The sequence below is a fragment of the Salvelinus fontinalis genome, chromosome 1 (genome assembly GCF_029448725.1).
Source record: "Salvelinus fontinalis isolate EN_2023a chromosome 1, ASM2944872v1, whole genome shotgun sequence".
NCBI lineage: Eukaryota > Metazoa > Chordata > Actinopteri > Salmoniformes > Salmonidae > Salvelinus > Salvelinus fontinalis.
This window is the reverse complement of record NC_074665.1, coordinates 73451729-73473482: the sequence shown is the minus strand read 5'-3', so window position 1 is coordinate 73473482 and position 21754 is coordinate 73451729. Positions and strand designations below refer to the sequence as shown.

At 41.7% G+C, this 21754-nt stretch overlaps 1 protein-coding gene and 1 pseudogene across 3 annotated transcripts; one reads left to right on the top strand and one right to left on the bottom strand.

Moving 5' to 3' along the window:
- Nucleotides 1-383: 383 nt before the first annotated feature.
- LOC129861372 (glycine N-acyltransferase-like) lies at nucleotides 384-13791 on the top strand. Of its 3 annotated transcripts, none has more exons than XM_055932760.1 (6): nucleotides 384-874; nucleotides 8955-9065; nucleotides 9167-9275; nucleotides 9978-10104; nucleotides 11693-11889; nucleotides 13520-13791. In XM_055932760.1, the coding sequence occupies exons 1-6, from the start codon at nucleotides 761-763 to the stop codon at nucleotides 13726-13728; spliced, it is 867 nt and encodes a 288-aa protein (XP_055788735.1). In that variant the 5' UTR covers nucleotides 384-760; the 3' UTR covers nucleotides 13729-13791. The 3 variants fall into 3 exon arrangements, with proteins under 3 accessions (XP_055788735.1, XP_055788753.1, XP_055788744.1); XM_055932778.1 differs by having other exon boundaries at nucleotides 389-862; nucleotides 8976-9065; XM_055932769.1 differs by having other exon boundaries at nucleotides 462-862.
- Nucleotides 13792-15980: 2189 nt separating this feature from the next.
- On the bottom strand, nucleotides 15981-21695 carry LOC129861385 (mitochondrial genome maintenance exonuclease 1-like; annotated as a pseudogene).
- Nucleotides 21696-21754: the final 59 nt, after the last annotated feature.

Here is a 21754-nt window from a genome sequence, read left to right as displayed (position 1 = left end):
CATAAAGGTCATGTTAACTGACTGATATTATCTCATAGAACAAAACGTATAAAATATCCTAAGCCTAAGCCAGACCTTATTTTCGGCGTTTATCCCAAAACCCAATTCTTTCCCGACTCATTTTCCCCATAGGAATGTCTGAAAGAACCAGAGGTAACTAATTTCTGTTTTTTTGGACTACAACAGTATGAAGACAGGCTAAAACTGTTTCTCCAATATAAATCCCCAATCACGCTGGTAGGAGATGTCATGGCGACGTTGGCTTGCTAAATGTAAGCGTACAAATACGTCATCGGGTCTAACGGTCGTCTTGTGCCAAACTGCGCATATGCACAGACACTCGTTTGATTTAAAGTTGCTTTTGACGAAAATAAAAATGTGTCAGTTTGTCACTTTCACGAAGTTGGAGTAATACCATGTACAACTTCTTATGTCATTGGCTCGAATCTACATTGTGCCTTTAGCTTTCGAGAAAATTAACAACTAAGGAAGAATCGTTCACTTCTCTCGTTGACTTTCAAACCCCGGCCTGCTCTGTTAAGTTTATGCATAGTTTATATATGTTTGCATAGTGGCCGATGTGAAGTCAATATCCCCTCCCTCGTAACTCCGAAAGTAAAGTACTGAAGGTTGTAAAACTTGTTGAAGTAAAAGTGAAGTGTTCACTATTGCGTAATAAATTCAGGAAGAAACGTAATGATTTACCCGCCTTAGTCTATTTAGCCTATTGTACAGTCGTTCGTTTGTTTAGTGTCAAGTCATGCAAGTGTCAGAACGAGGAACAACCATGGAGCAACTGAATGAAATGCAGCTGAAGACTGTTGAGACCCAACTGAAAGAGCTATTTCCTCAGTCGCAGCAGGTGGGTATTAAGGTAGTATAGTGTGCATTATATTCATTTTTATTATTAAATTATACTTTTTGTGTGAAGTTTATTAAGGCTTAAATGCACTTAAAAAAAAATTGTGATTTGATAATGCAAAGATTATGCTTTTTGGAATAGATTACATTATTATATATTATAACAGAATAACTATTTTTCCTAGAGGAAACTACTTTAGTTGTGGCAAGTCGGATAAGATGTAGCCTAAAGATTTCAAAGATGGAGTAGCAGTCAGACGTCTTTGTCTTTGTTTTGTCTCGTCCCATGTATATATATTTTTATAACTTTTTCTTCTGTTGATATCACAAGTTTACTGGAGAACTGAGACGAAGTAGAGACTCTGGACAGGGTGGATATTCGTATAATAAAAAGCAGTTTTATTCAGAGGTAAAGATATCTGATACAAGCATGCATGGACTCGTTCATTCAGCTCGTAAGGAACCTGCAGACAGAGCCCAGATAACAGAAATACATAGACATTTTATACAGGACAGAAAGTAGGTTGAGTCTGGTAGATCTGGTTTTTCTGGTTGGTCCTGATCAGGTTGTTGTCTTCTCAGATTGGTCCTGATGAGCTGGGCGTCATCCTTCTGAGTCTTACAGCAAAAGTTCTTTGTTACCAAATGTTCAGCTAAAACAGGAGATTAGGTGTGTGCGCAGATGTTCCTATTTAATCAGTGTTTATGAAAGGTTTATGTCAGCCCTCTGTCCTTGGTTATGTGTGTGTCTCATTATCTCGTGAAATGCAGACCCAAGCACTCTTGATCAAGGCCTTTCCTGCCTTATCAGTGTTTATGAAAGGTCTGTGTCAGCCATCTGTCTCTGGGTGTGTGTGGGTCTCAGTTTCTGCTTATGAGTATGTGAGAAATCCTGTTTAAGAAAGAAGTTAGTTATAACAATGTAATAGCAATATGCTTGTGTTATTTGGAATGGTATTTATTACACTTCGCATTCTTTTTAATATTTTTCCTAAACCTCAACTTCAAAATACTCTCCTGCAACCCGCCTCACCCAATGTGGCGTGGATCTGTTTTTTTCCCTAAAGTATTTATATTTTCCTTCGAACTGGAATACCTCAACTGAAGCTAGCTAGCTAACTTTTTTATTTTATTTTTATTAACAGTAACATGCAAAACATAAACATAACAGCCAGAGGGATTCCACAAAGAAATTAGAAAAATTAAAAATAAAAATAAACTATTCCACAGTATATCAATTCAAATACAGACATGTAGTGAATAAATTTTTTTGACATTTTGTTTTGTATACATTTTAATGACTCTAAATAGCATTCCACATGAGATACTTTTTTTTTTAGAAAAGTGGCTTTTTCTTCATAAATTTTGATTTGTGTAAGAAACATTTTCCTAATAATTGTTACTTTACAAAATATACATGACAGGACTCTTATAGAGAGAAAGTAATGCTGTCTTTTTGTAGGCACTAACTCTGCCATGGTTCATTGGACAAAGCCTATGGGAATATGAATGGAGTTTTTGTAGGGCTTTTGGATAAACACCGAAAATAAGGTCTGTGGTTAACACAGGCTTAGCAGATCTTATACGTTTTGTTCTGAGATAATCTTAATCAGTGTATGTCACTTTTTGTGAATTTTGAAGCATTTATGTAATCATTTAAAAAAGCACATAAAAAGCTTCAGAAAACATAAAGGTCATGTTAATTGACTGATATTATCTCATAGAACAAAACGTATAAAATATCCTAAGCCTGTGTTAACCTCAGACCTTATTTTCGGCGTTTATCCCAAAACCCAATTCTTTCCCGACTCATTTTCCCCATAGGAATGTCTGAAAGAACCAGAGGTAACTAATTTCTGTTTTTTTTGGACTACAACAGTATGAAGACAGGCTAAAACTGTTTCTCCAATATAAATCCCCAATCACGCTGGTAGGAGATGTCATGGCGACGTTGGCTTGCTAAATGTAAGCGTACAAATACGTCATCGGGTCTAACGGTCGTCTTGCGCCAAACTGCGCATATGCACAGACACTCGTTTGATTTAAAGTTGCTTTTGACGAAAATAAAAATGTGTCAGTTTGTCACTTTCACGAAGTTGGAGTAATACCATGTACAACTTCTTATGTCATTGGCTCGAATCTACGTTGTGCCTTTAGCTTTCGAGAAAATTAACAACTAAGGAAGAATCGTTCACTTCTCTCGTTGACTTTCAAACCCCGGCCTGCTCTGTTAAGTTTATGCATAGTTTATATATGTTTGCATAGTGGCCGATGTGAAGTCAATATCCCCTCCCTCGTAACTCCGAAAGTAAAGTACTATTTCTTCAGAGAAGGTTTTGTAAAATTCAGATGTTAATCCATCACAACCTGGAGATTTGTTATTTTTTAACTGAGCAATCCCGTACTGGATGTCCATAATGGATAAATCTTGACAGCAAGACCGATTGAATTCTCCACTAACCGAATTAACATTCTCTATAGAATCAAGGAGATCCTTAGTCACCCAAATTGTTATCTAAGGAGTAAAGATTCTCATAAAATTTAGTGGTAAAGTCTGATAACAACTCTCTATCCTCAGTGGTAACCCCATTAATCTTAGAATTCCTTAAGTGTGTTGAGTTCCCTTCTCCTCTTTTCCAAATTAAAAAAGTATCAAATGTTCTTTTAACCTTTTTCAAGCCATTGTTTTCTGGATCTTATGAAAGCTCCTCCAGCCTTTTCCTCATACAATGTATCTACTTGATTCTGTAAATCATTTAATTTAGCTTTCTCGTTAAGATCAAGATGCTCAATCTCTGCAATATCCGCAATTGTCTTAGAGAGTTCAGCTACCTCACATCTCCTTCTTAAAGCAAGCCGTTTTCCATAAGTAATACAGGCTGAGCGGATTTTAAATTTCAGCAGTTCCCAATATTTCCCAAATTCTGCATTAGATGTAGATAAAATCCAGTAAACAGAAATTAGATTCTTAATCACATTTTTTAAATCATCATGCAATAACAATGAGTTATTTAATTTCCAATAACCACCCAAGTATTTCTTACCATCATTCTTGTAATGCTTTGTAGGTTAGCAGTAAAACCTTGAAATCAGTCCTTGCCTTAACAGGAAGCCAGTGTAGGGAGGCTAGCACTGGAGTAATATGATCACATTTTTTGGTTTTAGTCAGGATTCTAGCAGACGTATTTAGCACTAACTGAAGTTTATTTAGTGCTTTATCCGGGTACCCGGAAAGTAGAGCATTGCAGTAGTCTAACCTAGAAGTAACAAAAGCATGGCATAATTTTTCGGCATAATTTTTGGACAGAAAGTTTTTGATTTTTGCAATGTTACGTAGATGGAAAAAAGCTGTCCTTGAAACAGTCTTGATATGTTCGTCAAAAGAGAGATCAGGGTCCAGAGTAACGCCGAGGTCCTTCACAGTTTTATTTGAGACGACTGTACAACCATCAAGATTAATTGTCAGATTCAACAGAAGATCTCTTTGTTTCTTGGGACCTAGAACAAGCATCTCTGTTTTGTCTGAGTTTAAAAGTAGAAAGTTTGCAGCCATCCACTTCCTTATGTCTGAAACACAGGCTTCTAGCGAGGGCCATTTTGGGGCTTCACCATGTTTCATTGAAATAAACAGCTGTGTGTCATCCACATAGCAGTGAAAGTTAACATTATGTTTTCAAATGACATCCCCAAGAGGTAAAATATATAGTGAAAACAATAGTGGTCCTTAAACGGAACCTTGAGGAACACCTAAATTTACAGTTGATTTGTCAGAGGACAAACCATTCACAGAGACAAACTGATATCTTTCCGACAGATAAGCGCTCTTGCATGACGGTCTTCTACTGTGCAGTGCATTTCTCAGAAGTAGCAGTGTTTGCAAGTTTAAGCTCTTCGATACTCTTGTATGCATGATTCAGAGAGGTCTCGAGGTCAACAATTTTTGATGTGTTTTCGCGTATCCTTTTCTCCAGACCATCGGCTCTTTCGTTTATCTTTGCAGAGACAGCATCGATTATGTTGACCTGTAGTTCGCGCAAAGACAATTCTTTCTGTGTCTTTTTGTGTGCGGGACTATTGACTGGATTTTCAGAATCAACCGAATGTCCAGATTCCTCCATTTCTTCTCCTGAGGAGTCAGGTGGCGGTTTTTCTCCAATGTATGAGTGCTCAGCTAGCAACTGCCTTCTCCTCCCTTTGCTCTTTCGCACATTCTTTTCTGCCATTTCTCAAAATTTCTGATCAAATAACGGTCAACTAAGCGTTGTTCTCTATTGTGTTAACTATAAGCCAAGTTCTGTTACATTTAAGTAAGTTTAGGAGGGATAAAAGTTAAGGTTACTCGGAGCAAGCTAAAATCTCGTCTGCACTCGCCGCCATATTCAGCAGCCCAGCTAGCTAACTAGCTACCAGCTATCAGCTATCAGTCAGCTAACCACTGCTAGCGGTCATCAGCTAACCTTTAGCTCAGAAAGCTCTCGCCAGTTCGTACAACGCGTTTCAAACCAGAGCATACGGATCTATTTTTCTCTCCATATCCCTGGATTCCTACCGCAAACTCTGAACCCTTTCATCTGGATCATGGCAGCTAGATAACCGCAACCCAGGTTGACTACTCCTGGCTAACGCTTCCGTCCCGGAGCAAGCACCAACTAGCCTGGAGCTAGCCCATGCTAGACCCATCTCTCGGCTAGGGCTCCTGGGCTACTCCTGAAGCCCACTCCTCGGCTACAATATCCGGACCCCTTCTACTGCCGATACGGGGCACGGAACCCCGCCGATCCTTCACGACTGGAATACCAACATAATCTGTCCGAGGATCCCAACAGGCCCCTCAGGCGCGCCGTCCCCTGAAGGCCCATTCTGCTAACCACGGCCTGGTAGCTATCTAGAGCATATTGGACTGTTAGCTGATCCATCGGCCAGTTTCTTGGACTACTATACCCATTTTGCCAATTGGACTTGGATCCCTCTGCTACTTGGAACGCTACTAATTCCACGACTGGTCTATCGACGTCACCGCACGAGGAGGCAAAAACAGACTTTCCCCCATCGCGACGTCCCTCTAAGGCCCTTATGCTAGCTCGCTAGCCCCGGCCTGCTAACTGCTAGCTTGCTAGCCCCGGCCTACTAACTGTCTGAATCGCCGTGTCCCCAGCCAGCCCAACCACTCACTGGACCCATACGATCACTTGGCTACGCATGCCTCTCCCTAATATCAATATGCCTTGTCCATTACTGTCCTGGTTAGTGAGTACTGTCTTATTTTACTGTAGAGCCTATAGTCCTGCTCAATATGCCTTAACCAACCATGTTGTTCCACCTCCCACATATGCGATGACATCACCTGGTTTATACATCTCTAGAGACTATATCTTTCTCATCATTACTCAATGCCTAGGTTTACCTCCAATGTACTCTCTTCCTACCATACCTTTGTCTGTACATTATGCCTTTAATCTATGCTATCGTGCCCAGAAACCTGCTCCCTTTACTCTCTGTTCTGAACGTGCTAGACGGCCAGTTCTTATAGCCTTTAGCCGTACCGTTATCCTACTTCTCATCTTTTCCTCTGGTGATGTAGAGGTTAATCCAGGAGCTGCAGTGCCTAGCTCCACTCCTACTCCCCAGGTGCTCTCATTTGTTGACTTCTGTAACCGTAAGAGCCTTGGTTTCATGCATGTTAACATTAGAAGCCTACTCCCTACTGCTTCAGCACATTCTGCCAACCCGGATGTCTTAGCCGTGTCTGAATCCTGGCTTTGGAAAACCACCAAAAACCCTGAAATTTCCATCACGAACTATAAAATGTTCTGCCAAGATAGAACTGCCAAAGAGGGCGGTGTTGCAATCTACTGCAGAGATAGCCTGCAGACTTCTGTCTTACTATCCAGGTCTGTGTCCAAACAATTTGAGCTTCTACTTTTAAAAATTCACCTTTCCAGTAACAAGTGTCTCATTGTTGCCGCTTGCTATAGACCACCCTCTGCCCCCAGCTGTGCCCTGGACACCATATGTGAATTGATTGCCCCCCGTGTATCTTCTGAGCTCGTGCTGCTAGGTGACCTAAACTGGGACATGCTTAACACCCCGGCCATTCTACAATCTAAACTTGATGCCCTCAATCTCACACAAATGATCAACGAACCTACCAGGTACAACCCCAAATCCGTAAACACGGGCACCCTCATAGATATCATCCTAACGAACTCGCCCTCCAAATACACCTCTGCTGTTTTCAACCAGGATCTCAGCGATCACTGCCTCATTGCGGTCGAACGACCACCTCTCATCACTGTCAAACGCTCCCTAAAACACTTCAGCAAACAGGCCTTTCTAATCGACCTGGCCGGGGTATCCTGGAATGACATTGACCTCATCCCGTCAGTAGATGATGCCTGGTTATTCTTTAAAAGTGCCTTCCTCACAATCTGAAATAAGCATGTTCCATTTAAAAACATTGGAACTAGGAATAGATATGACAGTTCCCTAGATGCCTCCTTTAGAAAACAAAGTATGAACTCTATCCCTGTTTGATATAAATGAAATACTCAATATATGTTGTCTAGCATTTGTATCTGTAGTATATATATATATATGTCAATATGTTTGTCCTGTGTGGCTCAGTTGGTAGAGCATGGCACTTGCAACACCAGGGTTGTAGGTTCAATTCCCACGGGGGTGCAATACAGTAAAAAAGATACAAAAAATGTATCCACTCAAGTTTCTCTGGATGAGAGCTAAATATGTACAGTGGGGAGAACAAGTATTTGATACACTGATGATTTTGCAGGTTTTCCTACTTACAAAGCATGTAGAGGTCTGTAATTTTTTTGGATAATAAAATGCAAATGAATTACTTAAAAATCATACAATGTGATTTTCTGGATTTTTGTTTTAGATTCCGTCTCTCACAGTTGAAGTGTACCTATGATAAAAATGACAGACCTCTACATGCTTTGTAAGTAGGAAAATCTGCAAAATCGGCAGTGTATCAAATACTTGTTCTCCCCACTGTAAATGTTGCTGTTATACACCGAGTATACAAAACATTAGGAACACCTTCCTAATATTGAGCTGCCATCAGAACAACCTCAATTCATCAGGGAAAGCATTCCACAGGGATGATGGCCCATGTCGACTCCACACAGGACTTCAAACAACTTGACACAGTTGGCTGAATGTCCACAGCGTTGCAGTTCTTGACACACTCAAACCGGTGCGCCTGGCACCTACTGCCATATCCTGTTCAAAGGCATCTTTTGTCTTTCCCATTCACCCTCTGAATGGCAGACATGCACAATCCATGTCTCAATTATGTCAAGGCTTAAAAATACTTATTTAATGTGTCTCCTCCCCTTCATCTACACTGATTGAAGTGGATTTAACAAGCGACATCAATAATGGATCATAGCTTTCACCTCGTCAGTCGATGTCATGGAAAGAGCAGGTGTTCCTGATGTTTTGTACACTCAGTGTATGTTTTAATATATCCTTTTTATATATTTATTCATTTTATTTCACCTTTATTTAACTAGGTAGGCTAGTTGAGAACAAGTTCTCATTTGCAACTGCGACTTGGCCAAGAAAAATCTAAGCAGTGTGACACATACAACAACACAGAGTTACACATGGAATAAACAAACATACAATCAATAATACAGAAGAAAAATATATTTACAGCATGTGCAAATGAGGTAGGATAAGAGAGTTAAGGCAATAAATAGGCTATGGTGGCAAATTAATTACAATATAGCAATTAAACACTAAATGGTAGGGTGTGCAGAAGATGAATGTGCAAGTTGAGATACTGGGGTGCAAAGGAGCAAGATAAATAAATAAATACAGTATGGGGATGAGGTAGATTGTATGGGCTAGATTGTATGGGCCTTAGCTTTCCTAACTGCCTGTGTATATTGGTTCCTAACTTCCCTGAAAAGTTGCATATCACGGGGGCTAATTTATGCTAATGCAGAACGCCACAGGATGTTTTTGTGCTGATCAAGGGCAGACAGGTCTGGAGTGAACCAAGGGCTAAGGTACATGTCCAATTTTATCTGTAGTGTCTAATGGTTATTTCTGCCTTGTCTGTCAAGGTTTATGGTTACATTTTCCAGATGAACAGAGTTATGGCTGACCCGATTCAGGTTTTTGTGGACCACTGGCCAGAATTCAATGTCATTCTCTGCAAACCACCATATGAGAAGGTAACATTAGATAAATTCATAAAGATACACTTGTCCCAAACTTAATTAATAGAAATAATGTGTATTTTGTTGTCTCAACTCCTCATTTGCCCATTTTGCAGGAGGGGGACCTTTTTAAAGACACATGTGTTTTTACTAAAGATGAAGCTTCTTTTAGGAATATCCTTGGAGAGAACAACATAATTGACTGGACAAAGTTCCTATGTTTAGGTAATTACACTGTAATTACAGTACCTGCCACTTGCACTTTGCCTGCTTGCCCCACCCTCCTCTGTCTCTTGTTTCTCTTTCCTAAAACTAAAGTAAGTTTCTCTCTCTCTCTCCTAAAACCATCACCCATGGACCTTAAAATGCATCTACCATGTTGAGAATTCCCCATTCGGAGTGTAACGCCATCTTTAGCTCTCTCAAGCGCCCCCAAACTGAGCTCTGGTTCAGGTCATTATTGCACCTTCCTCTACTAACATAGTGGAGGAACGTGCACCAACAACATGGACCAGAGCTACCCACAAACTCAGCCTTGCCCTGCTGCAGCAAATAGCAGGGCCATAAAACAGGGGATGGTGAGCTCCCCATTGTGTTTTATTCATTTAACCTATTGCTTTATCCAGGAAGTCCCATTGAGGTCAGAAGACCTCTTTTACAAGTAAAGAAAGACCTGGGCTGTATGTATAAAGCTTGCCAGAGTAGGAGTGTTGATCTAGGATCAGTTTTGCATAATTATGAAGAAGGAGGAACTGTTCCTAGATCAGCACTCCTATTCTGAGACGCTTGATAGATACGGCCCCTGGTGTCTCTGGTTGTCTCTAGACTGCTGGGATCTGGGGTGGTTTCATTAGTCACACACCATATAGCACAAAGTTCAATTTCGTAGAAGTTGTTTGCCAACATTACAGCCCTCTGCTATTTTAGGCACCAGTCTTTGCTATGAGGAGATGGTGATGGCGGTGGCTTCTGAGAGAAAGGTGCCAGTGAATAAAGTGTCTGTGTGTCACATGATGATGCTCCAGGATCCATCCCGCCTTCCACCTGTAGAAAGGTATGATGGGCTCAGCTCGATTCATTTTACCATGGGGTAGAGACATTTTTGCAATTTTAAAGCTTATTTTCTGCAATTCTACACATTTTACCATGACTTATGCAATGTTCTTATGATATCTGAGTGTCACATTCAAACAAAATCAATGGCAAGTGCACTGCATGCATGGGCGGTACCATTGCTGACATGGGCTACTTGAGTGACTGTCAGTGACTAACATAGAGGAAAACTGAGGATGCACTATACCAAATTTAAAATCTAATTTTATTGGTCGCGTACACAGATTTGCATTTGTTATAGCAGGTGTAGTGAAATGCTTGTATTACCAGCTCCAACAGTGCAGTAGAATGTCTAGCAAATTCAATACACAAATAATAAAACAATCTTAACAAGAAATGAGAACAAGTACAATTAAAAATCCAAAGTAGATACTATATTAGAGTGAGCGATGTAAAAATCCAGAATATAAATACATGATGTGTATAGACAGTATATCATTTGGAAAAGAAAATGGTAGGTACAGTAGTAGGTATATTAGGATGAGCTATGTGGAGAATACAGTATACATACACAGTGAGTAAACAACAGTATATTAAAAAGTAAATGAAGTGACCAGTGTTAAATGTCTCTATATACATGGAGCATTAGTCTCAAGGTGCAGGGCAGAATACCGGGCAAGTATCCGACTAGTGATGACTGTTCAACAGTCTGATGGCCTGGAGATAATATACTGTACTCTATACCATCTACTGCATCTTGCCTATGCCGTTCGGCCATCACTCATTCATATATTCTTTATGTACATATTCTTATTCATTCCTTTACTGTCACGTCCTGACCATAGTGCTTATGTGTTTTGCTTGTTTTAGTGTTGGTCAGGACGTGAGCTGCGTGGGAATTTTATGTTGTGTGTCTAGTTTGTCTGTTTCTGTGTTCAGCCTAATATGGTTCTCAATCAGAGGCAGCTGTTAATCGTTGTCCCTGATTGAGAATCATATATAGGTGGCTTGTTTTGTGTTGGGATTTTGTGGGTGGTTGTTTCCTGTGTCAGTGTTTGTGCCATACGGGACTGTGACGGTTGGTTCGTTTGTTGTTTTTGTATTTTGTCTAGTTTTCGTGTTATTAAATCATGGAAACTTACCACGCTGTACATTGGTCCTCCGATCCTTCTCGCCTCTCCTCGTCCGATGAGGAGGACGACTTAGACTGCCGTTACATTTACATTTGTGTGTATAAGGTAGTTGTTGTGAAATTGTTAGGTTAGATATTACTGCACGGTCAGAACTAGAAGCACAATCATTTCGCTACACTCGCATTAACATCTGCTTAACATGTCTATGTGACAAATAAAATTTGATTTGAGATAGAAGCAGTATTTCAGTCCCAGCTCTGATGCACCTGCTAGATGGTAGCAGAGTGAATGGACCATGGCTCGGGTGGCTTAGGTCCTTAATGATAAGTGAACCTTGTGTATTCTACTTTTCTAACTCTCAACGGTAATTTGAGACCCCGACGGAGTTACCCCGAGCGGCCGCTATACGCTATCTATCTCACACCTCTCTTCTTTCTTTCCTTCTCAAATCCACAGTGCAATTGAATCAATGATATCCTCACTGGACGAATCCCACTCTGATATAGTCAACAAAACCTGGAAGTTCGGGAACACGGAGAACAGTTTCCAGATGATCCGGAACATGATCCGGCACTACCCGTCTTGCTGTGTGCTGGATGCAGAGAGCCAGCAGCCCATAGCCTGGGTTCTGACCTATCCCTCCTCTGCCATGGGTATGTGGAATATCTACGGTGCTTTCAGAAAGTATTTACACCCTTTGACTTTTTCCACATTTTGTTGTGTTATAAAGTGGGATTACAATGGATTTAATTGTCATTTTTTGTCAATAATCTACACAAAATACTCCAACGTCAAAGTGGAAGAAAATATGTCTAACATTTGTAAAAAGAATTATGAAAAATAAAACACTAATATATCTTGATTAGATATGTAAGTATTCAACCCCCTGAGTCAATAAATGTTTCTGGGAAAGTCTCTGAGCTTTCCACACCTGGATTGTGCAATATTTCCCCATTTTATTATTTTCAAAATTCTTCGAGCTCTGTCAAATTGGTTTCCTAATATTATTTTTTTCAGGTCTTGCCATAGATTTTCAAGTAGATTTAAGTCAAAACTAACTCGGGCACTCAAGAACATTCAATGTCTTCTTGGTAAGCAACTCCAGTGTAGATTTGGTGTTGTGTTTTAGGTTATTGTCTTGCTGAAAGGTGAATTAATCTCCCAGTGTCTGGTGGACAGCAGACTAAACCAGGTTTTCCTCTAGGATTTTGCCTGTGCTTAGCTACATCCGTTTCATTTGTATCCTGAAAACCTCCCCTCTCCTTAATGATTACAAGCATACCCATAGCATGATGCAGCCACCACTATGGTTTAATCTGTGTTTGAAATTCACTGCTCGACTGAGGGACCTTCAGATAATTCTATGTGTGGGGTACAGAGATGAGGTAGTCATTAAAAAATAATGTTTAACATTATTATTGCACACAGAGTGAGTTCATACAACTTATGTGACTTGTAATTTTTGCTCCTGAACTAATTTAGGCTTTCTTTAACAAAGGAGTTAAATGTATTGACTCAATACATTTATTTAAATGTATTTATCCCTTATTTTACCAGGTAAGTTGACTGAACACATTCTCATTTACAGCAACGACCTGGGAATAGTTACAAAGGAGAGGAGGGGGGATCAATGAGCCAATTGTAAGCTGGGGATGATTAGGTGGCCAAGATGGTATGAAGGCCAGATGGGGAATTTAGTCAAGACACAGGGGTTGACACCCCTTACACTCACGATAAGTGCCATGGGCTCTTTAGTGACCACAGAGTCAGGACACCCGTTTGACTTCCCATCCGAAAGACAGCACCCTACACAGGGCAATGTCCCCAATCACTGCCCTGGAGCATTGGGATATTTTTTTTAGACCAGAGGAAAGGGTCACTCCTACTGGCACTCCAACACCACTTCCAGGGACTGACCAGGACTAACCCTGCTTAGCTTCAGAAGCAAGCCAGCAGTGGGATGCAGGGTGGTGTGCTGCTGGCCATTTCAGCCTTTCATTTTTTATTAATTTGTAAACATTTAAAAAAACATTAGTCCACTTTGACATTGTGGGGTATTATGTGTATGACAGTGACACAACTCAATTTAATACATTTGAAATTCCGGTTGTAACACAACAAAATATGGAAAAAGTTAAAGGGTGTGAATACTTTCCGAAGGCACTGTACACAGCTCTCACTTGAACAGGACTAAGGAATGCTTTTATACATTTTACATGTCCCTCCTTATTTTGGGCGCACTGGGAAACAATTACCAAAACAATGGTTCCTACCCCATCACAGGTATGTTGTACACCCTGCAGGAGCACAGAGGACAGGGCCTGGCCAAAGCCCTGGTCAGCAGCATGTCCAGGAGACTCTATTCTCAGGGCTTCCCAGTGTACTGCTTCGTTGAGGAGGAGAATACACTGTCCTACAGCCTCTACACCAACCTGGGCTTTACTGAGGACCCTCAATACAGGGCTGCATGGTTTGACTTTAACAGTTTGTGATTAAGGTCTTGCATAGAGATCAATGTTGACATTAAAAGCTATGCTATTATCTCCAAAAAAGAAGACAGTGTGTGAAGAGATCAAATCATTGCAGGATGGACTTTGAGCAAATATTACACTGAACAGTTATTAAATGTATCTTATCTATGCACACGATTCAAATACCTTAGAGACTGGCAACGATTCCATTATTTTACATTTAGTGACTATCTTATTCAGAGCAACTTACAGTAGTGAGTGCTTACATTTTTTTTACTGGTCCCCTGTGGGAGTCTAACCCACAACCCTGTCGTTGGAAGCGCCATGCTCTACCAACTGAGCCACACGGTACCCTGTGATGTTTTTTTCTCCAGGCTTATTTTCAGTGTGGTGTAATTAGAATGCCACAGTAAAATATGCTAATTGTATTCTGAGCTATAACACTTCATCCGTGTTGTTTAGATTTCTGATTCCAAATGTTAATTTAAAACCTCAAATGAGGGAATGTTTACAAAAACAAAACAAAAAATAGAAAAATAAATATAATTAAACTCAACAAAAAAAGAAACGTCCCTTTTTCAGGACCCTGTCTTTCAAAGACAACAACACCTGCACAGGATCGGTACATCTGAAAATCACACCTGCGGGACAGGTACAGGATGGCAACAACAACTGCCCGAGTTACACCAGGAACGCACAATCCCTCCATCAGTGCTCAGACTGTACACAATAGGCTGAGAACGTCGCCTATGGGCACAAACCCATCATCGCTGGACCAGACAGGACTGGCAAAAAGTGCTCTTCACTGACAAGGCGCGGTTTTGTTTCACCAGGGGTGATGGTCGGATTCGCGTTTATCGTCGAAGGAATAAGCGTTACACCGAGGCCTGTACTCTGGAATGGGATCGATTTGGAGGTGGATGCTCCGTCATGGTCTGGGGCGGTGTGTCACAGCATCATCGCACTGAGCTTGTTGTCATTGCAGGCAATCTCAACGCTATGCGTTACAGGGAAGACATCTTCCTCCCTCATGTGGTACCCTTCCTGCAGGCTCATCCTGACATGACCCTCCAGCATGACAATGCCACCAGCCATACTGCTCGTTCTGTGTGTGATTTCCTGCAAGACAGGAGTGTCAATGTTCTGCCATAGCCAGCGAAGAGCCCGGATTTCAATCCCATTGAGCACGTCTAGGACCTGTTGGATCGGAGGGTGTGGGCTAGGGCCATTCCCCCCAGAAATGTCCTGGAACATGCAGGTGCCTTGGTGGAAGAGTGGGGTAACATCTCACAGCAAGAACTGGCAAATCTGGTGCAGTCCATGAGGAGAAGATGCACTGCAGTACTTAATGCAGATGGTGGCCATACCAGATACTGACTGTTACCCCCCTTTGTTCAGGGAGACATTATTCAATTTCTGTTAGTCACATGTCTGTAGAACTTGTTCAGTTTATGTCTCAGTTGTTGGATCTTGTTATGTTCATACAAATATTTACACATGTTAAGTTTGCTGAAAATAAACGCAGTTGATAGTAAGAGGACGTTTCTGTTTTTGCTGAGTTTATATAGTGTAAAACATGACAGAAACTATTTCTTATTCATCTTTGTTTAGTACTGAACTTCACAGGCTGATACTACCAAAGTGGTTAGAGTTCCTCAGAAGTGAAAAGCAAAAAAAAAAACTCAACATTTAGACTAGAGGAAAGGTTGTTCAAGACAACCATTTTACATTCTCAACACAGTGTAAGGTCAATGATGCATTTTCCAGCTTGAAATACTTCCTTAAGGTAACACAACATTAGAATAATGGTTGTTGTCAAACGTGTCAGGCTCAAAATAGAGTAATTGAGCAAAATACAGTCACAGGACATAGTATAAAATGCTTAATTGTCAGATACTGAGCCAACTGTCACACTCCTTACTCCAAGTCACCAATCAAATGTGCACATTTTTCTTGCATCACCTTACAGAAAGGATTTTTTAATTGAACCTTTATTTAATTAGGCAAGTCAGTTAAGAACAAATTCTTATTTACAATGACGGCCTAACAAATCAAAGATAGCCTAGTTTGTCATGCTGCACACGGCTCTCGATGGCTCTCACTCCCCTAACGTCCTCCAGCACATGGTGTATACTCTCCATGTACACCTCTACCTCTGCTGGAACCTCTGGTGCCTTCCCGGGATCTGCTGTGTCTTCCCCTGGGGCCTCCTCTGTTGTCAATGGGCAAACACTCCCCACGGTCACGTAGAAAAGCTTCCCTTGCCTGAATAGATCTGACATGTTTGTTTGTGTGTATCATGTCCTCATATATGTCAAATTCATATTTTAGAGAATTAAATATACTTTTACAATCAGAGGGTTCTGCTTACACCTACTTACTCATATTGTATTCCTTAAAGCCGTCCTCTACCAGTTGAGTGATCATCTTCCTCCTACACCTCTCCAGGTAAAACTTTTGTTCCGGGGACAGTGTCTGCTGAAGGATATGATCACACATCCAAGCTCAGTTTCGCCATATTCAAATGCCCTGCTGCGGTTAAGCAACGGGTGGAGCATTTTAAACACTTTGGGTGGCAGTCGTTAAGAGGGTGTTTGGGATTTTCTCACAGGTCTGTAGATTTGAGCATCTGGCTCCTCTAGGATCTTGGTAGTTTGAGCACTGACTCAGTGGGACACAACTGACTTGACAAGTGTAGAGTAGCGTCTGCTGTCCATGGAACTGTATGGACTGCTTTTCTTACGAGCTGGAGATACATTGGAAGTGGAGAAAGTATTCACGGAAGTCGGGGTACAATGGGAGAAGAGTCCAGTCACAACCCTAGCTGGCTCCCACACACGATGGGCACATCTAAACAGCTGATGGAAATGCATTCTAGTTAGTTAGATAACTTACCTAGCCACATACAATAGTACACAGTGAAAGTTGTAGGAGATATACCCAAGGACGTCAGAAGACAAAAATCAGTTAACCACCTAACTGAGGAACTCAATTTAACCTTGCGTAATAACCTAGATGCAGTCACACCCCTAAAAACTAAAAACATTTGTCATAAGAAACTAGCTCACTGGTATACAGAAAATACCCGAGCTCTGAAGCAAGCTTCCAGAAAATTGGAACGGAAATGGCGCCACACCAAACTGGAAGTCTTCCGACTAGCTTGGAAAGACAGTACCGTGCAGTATCGAAGAGCCCTCACTGCTGCTCGATCATCCTACTTTTCCAACTTAATTGAGGAAAATAAGAACAATCCAAAATGTATTTTTGATACTGTATCAAAGCTAACTAAAAAGCAGCATTCCCCAAGAGAGGATGGCTTTCACTTCAGCAGTAATAAATTCATGAACTTCTTTGAGGAGAGGATCATGATCATTAGAAAGCAAATTACGGACTCCTCTTTAAATCTGCGTATTCCTCCAAAGCTCAGTTGTCCTGAGTCTGCACAACTCTGCCAGGACCTAGGATCAAGGGAGACACTCAAGTGTTTGTCACGTTCCTGACCGGTTTTCTGTTATTTTGTATGTGTTTGACGGTCAGGGCGTGAGTTTGGGTGGGTAGTCTATGTTGTGTGTTTCTATGTTTGTTTAGGGTGACCTGATATGGCTCTCAATTAGAGGCAGGTGGTTTTCATTTCCTCTGATTGAGAGCCATATTAAGGTAGGTGTTTTCACACTGTTTGTTTGTGGGTGGTTGTCTCCTGTGTCTGTGTTTGTCGCGCCACATGGGACTGTCTCGGTTTGTTTGTTCGTTCGTTCGGTTTATGTAGTCTGTTCCTGTTTCATGCGTTCTTCGTGTCATGTAAGTTCTTATGTTCAGGTTCGTCTACGTCGTTTATTGTTTTGTAGTTTGTTAAAGTGTTTTCGTGTTTTTTCGTCTTGAATTTAATAAATCATGTCATCTCAAGAAGCTGCATTTTGGTTCAATCCTTGCTCCTCCTCTTCGGATGAAGAGGAGGAGGAAAGCCGTTACAGTGTTTTAGTACTATATCTCTTGACACAATGATGAAAATAATCGTGGCCTCTTAACCTTCAAGCTGGATACTGGACCCTATTCCAACTAAACTACTGAAAGAGCTGCTTCCTGTGCTTGGCCCTCCTATGTTGAACATGATAAACGGCTTTCTATCCACAAGATGTGTACCAAACTCACTAAAAGTGGCAGTAATAAAGCCTCTCTTGAAAAAGCCAAACCTTGACCCAGAAAATATAAAAAACTATCGGCCTATATCGAATCTCCCATTCCTCTCAAAAAAAATTGAAAAGCTGTTGCGCAGCAACTCACTGCCTTCCTGAAGACAATGTATACGAAATGCTTCAGTCTGGTTTTAGACCCCATCATAGCACTGAGACTGCACTTGTGAAGTTGGTAAATTACCTTTTAATGGCGTCAGACCGAGGCTCTGCATCTGTGCTCCTAGACCTTTGTGCTGCTTTTGATACCATCGATCACCACATTCTTTTGGAGAGATTGGAAACCCAAATTGGTCTACACGGACAAGTTCTGGCCTGGTTTAGATCTTATCTGTCGGAACGATATCAGTTTGTCTCTGTGGATGGTTTGTCCTCTGACAAATCAACTGTAAATGTCGGTGTTCCTCAAGGTTCCGTTTTAGGACCACTATTGTTTTCACTATATATTTTACCTCTTGGGGATGTCATTCGAAAACATAATGTTAACTTTCACTGCTATGCGGATGACACACAGCTGTATATTTCAATGAAACATGGTGAAGCCCCAAAATTGCCCTCGCTGAAAGCCTGTGTTTCAGACATAAGGAAGTGGATGGCTGCAAACTTTCTACTTTTAAACTCGGACAAAACAGAGATGCTTGTTCTAGGTCCCAAGAAACAAATAGATCTTCTGTTGAATCTGACAATTACTCTTGATGGTTGTACAGTCGTCTCAAATAAAACTGTGAAGGACCTCGGCGTTACTCTGGACCCTGATCCCTCTTTTGACAAACATATCAAGACTGTTTCAAGGACAGCTTTTTTCCATCTACGTAACATTGCAAAAACCAGACATTTTCTGTCCAAAAATGATGCAGAAAAATGAATCCATGCTAACTTCAATTAGTGCTAAATACGTCTGCTAGAATCCTGACTAGAACCAAAAAATGTGATCATATTACTCCAGTGCTTGCCTCCCTACACTGGCTTCCTGTTAAGGCAAGGACTGATTTCAAGGTTTTACTGCTAACCTACAAAGCATTACATGGGCTTGCTCCTACCTATCTTTCCGATTTGGTCCTGCCATACATACCTACACGTACGCTACGGTCACAAGACGCAGGCCTCCTAATTGTCTCTAGAATTTCTAAGCAAACAGCTGGAGGCAGGGGTTTCTCCTATAGAGCTCCATTTTTATGGAATGGTCTGCCTACCCATGTGAGAGACGCAGACTCGGTCTCAACCTTTAAGTCTTTATTGAAGACTCCTCTTCAGTAGGTCCTATGATTGAGTGTAGTCTGGCCCAGGAGTGTGAAGGTGAACGGAAAGGCACTGGAGCAACAAACTGCCCTTGCTGTCTCTGCCTGGCCAGTTCCCCCCTCTCTGTAACTCTATGACAGGGGCTGAGTCACTGGCTTACTGGTGCTCTTCCATGCCGTCCCTAGGAAGGGTGCGTCACTTGAGTGGGTTGAGTCACTGACGTGATCTTCCTGTCTGGGTTGGCACCCCCCCTTGGGTTGTGCCGTGGTGGAGATCTTTGTGGACTATACTCAGCCTTGTCTCAGGACGGTAAGTTGGTGGTTGAAGATATCCCTCTAGTGGTGTGGGGGCTGTGCTTTGGCAAAGTGGGTGGGGTTATATCCTGCCTGTTTGGCCCTGTCCGGGGGTATCATTGGATGGGGCCACAGTGTCTCCTAACCCCTCCTGTCTCAGCCTCCAGTATTTATGCTGCAGTAGTCTATGTGTCGGGGGGCTAGGGTCAGTCTGTTATTTGGAGTATTTCTCCTGTCTTATCCGGTGTCCTGTGTGAATTTAAGTATGCTCTCTCTAATTCTCTCTTTCTCTCTCTCGGAGGACCTGAGCCCTAGGACCATGCCTCAGGACTACCTGGCATGATGACTCCTTGCTGTCCCCAGTCCACCTGGCCGTGCTGCTGCTCCAGTTTCAACTGTTCTGCATGCGGCTATGGAACCCTGACCTGTTCACCGGACATACTACCTGTCCCAGACCTGCTGTTTTCAACTCTCTAGAGACAGCAGAGGTGCTGACCTGGTGCACCCTCGACAACTACTGGGATTATTATTATTTGACCATGCTGGTCATTTATGAACATCTTGGCCATGTTCTGCTATAATCTTCACCCAGCACAGCCAGAAGAGGACTGGCCACCCCTCATAGCCTGGTTCCTCTCTAGGTTTCTTCCTAGGTTTTGGCCTAGTTTTTCCTAGCCACTTTGCTTCTACACCTGCATTGCTTGCTGTTTGGGGTTTTAGGCTGGGTTTCTGTACAGCACTTTGAGATATCAGCTGATCTAAGAAGGGCTATATAAATAAATTTGATTTGATATCCGTTCTTTCTCCATCTTTGCGTTTGCGGCTTTGTATTTAGAGTGACTCAATACAACAAATATAATGTTATTTGTCACATGCACTGAATACAACAGGTGTAGACCTTACAGTGAAATGCTTACTTACAAGCCCTTAACCAACAATGCAGTTTTAGATAAATAAATAAATAAATAGAAATATAACAAATAATTAAGGAGCAACAATAAAATAACAGTAGCGAGGCTATATACAGGGGGTTCCGGTACAGAGGGTTCCGGTAGAGTCAATGTGCAGCGGTTAGTCGAGGTAATATATACATGTAGGTAGAGGTAAAGTGACTATGCATAGATAATAAACAGAATGTAGCAGCAGCGTAAAAATGGGGGGTGAGGTGGGGACAACGCAAATAGTCCGGGTAGCCATTTGATTAACTGTTAAAGAGTCTTATAGGGGTTAGAAGCAGTTAAGAAGCCTTTTTGACCTAGACTTGCCGTGCGGTAGCAGAGAGAACAGTCTATGACTGGGGTGGCTGGAGTCCTTGGAATTTTTTGGGGCCATGCTCTGACACCGCCTGGTATAGAGGTCCTGGATGGCAGGAAGCTTGGCCCCAGTGATGTACTGGGCCGTACGCACTACCCTATGTAGTGCCTTGCGGTCGGAGGCCGAGCAGTTGCCGTACCAGGCAGTGATGCAACCAGTCAGGATGCTCTCGATGTTGCAGCTGTAGAACTTTTTGAGGATCTGATGACCCATGCCAAATCTTTTCAGTCTCCTGTGGGGGAATAGACATTGTCGTGCCCTCTTCACGACTGTCTTGGTGTGTTTGGACCATGATAGTTTGTTGGTGATGTGGACACCAAGGAACTTGAAGCTCCCAACCTGCTCCACTACAGCCCCGTCGATGAAAATGGTGGCGTGCTTGGTCCTCCTTTTTCTGTTGTCCACAATCATCTCCTTTGTCTTGATCACGTTGAGGGAGAGGTTGTTGTCTCTGACCTCCTCCCTATAGGCTGTCTAGTCGTTGTTTGTGATCAGGCCTACCACTGTTGTGTCCTCCGGAAACTTAATGATGGTGTTGGAGTCGTGCTTGGCCATGCAGTCATGGGTGAACAGGGAGTACCTTAGGCTATGCTTTGGTTACATGAAATGATTACTGAATATATGGAAAACAATGAATACACGTAGTGGAAAGTCGTTACCTCCCAAACATCGCGCGATTTTTGTTTTGTTACAACATTTTGACCGATGAGGGACAGGCTGCAAGGCATGTCGTTTTTTTTCTCAAGTAAATTCTTGATGGTACATGATAGACAAAACTAGTCCAGTAATCTCTTGAAGGTGGGTCTTTGAAACTGGTCCGTGTGTTCCTGACATGGAACCAAAGTGAACTTCGAAAATTACACATACGCTGTGGCCATATACAGTATATTATTACAATATGTAATAATTTAGTATGTTTAATTGTTGTATCGGTAACGTATGTTCGAAATGCGACTTGGGTTGGACAAAAAAAGCAACGAACTATTTGATTGACGTTCAGAAACCTTGTCC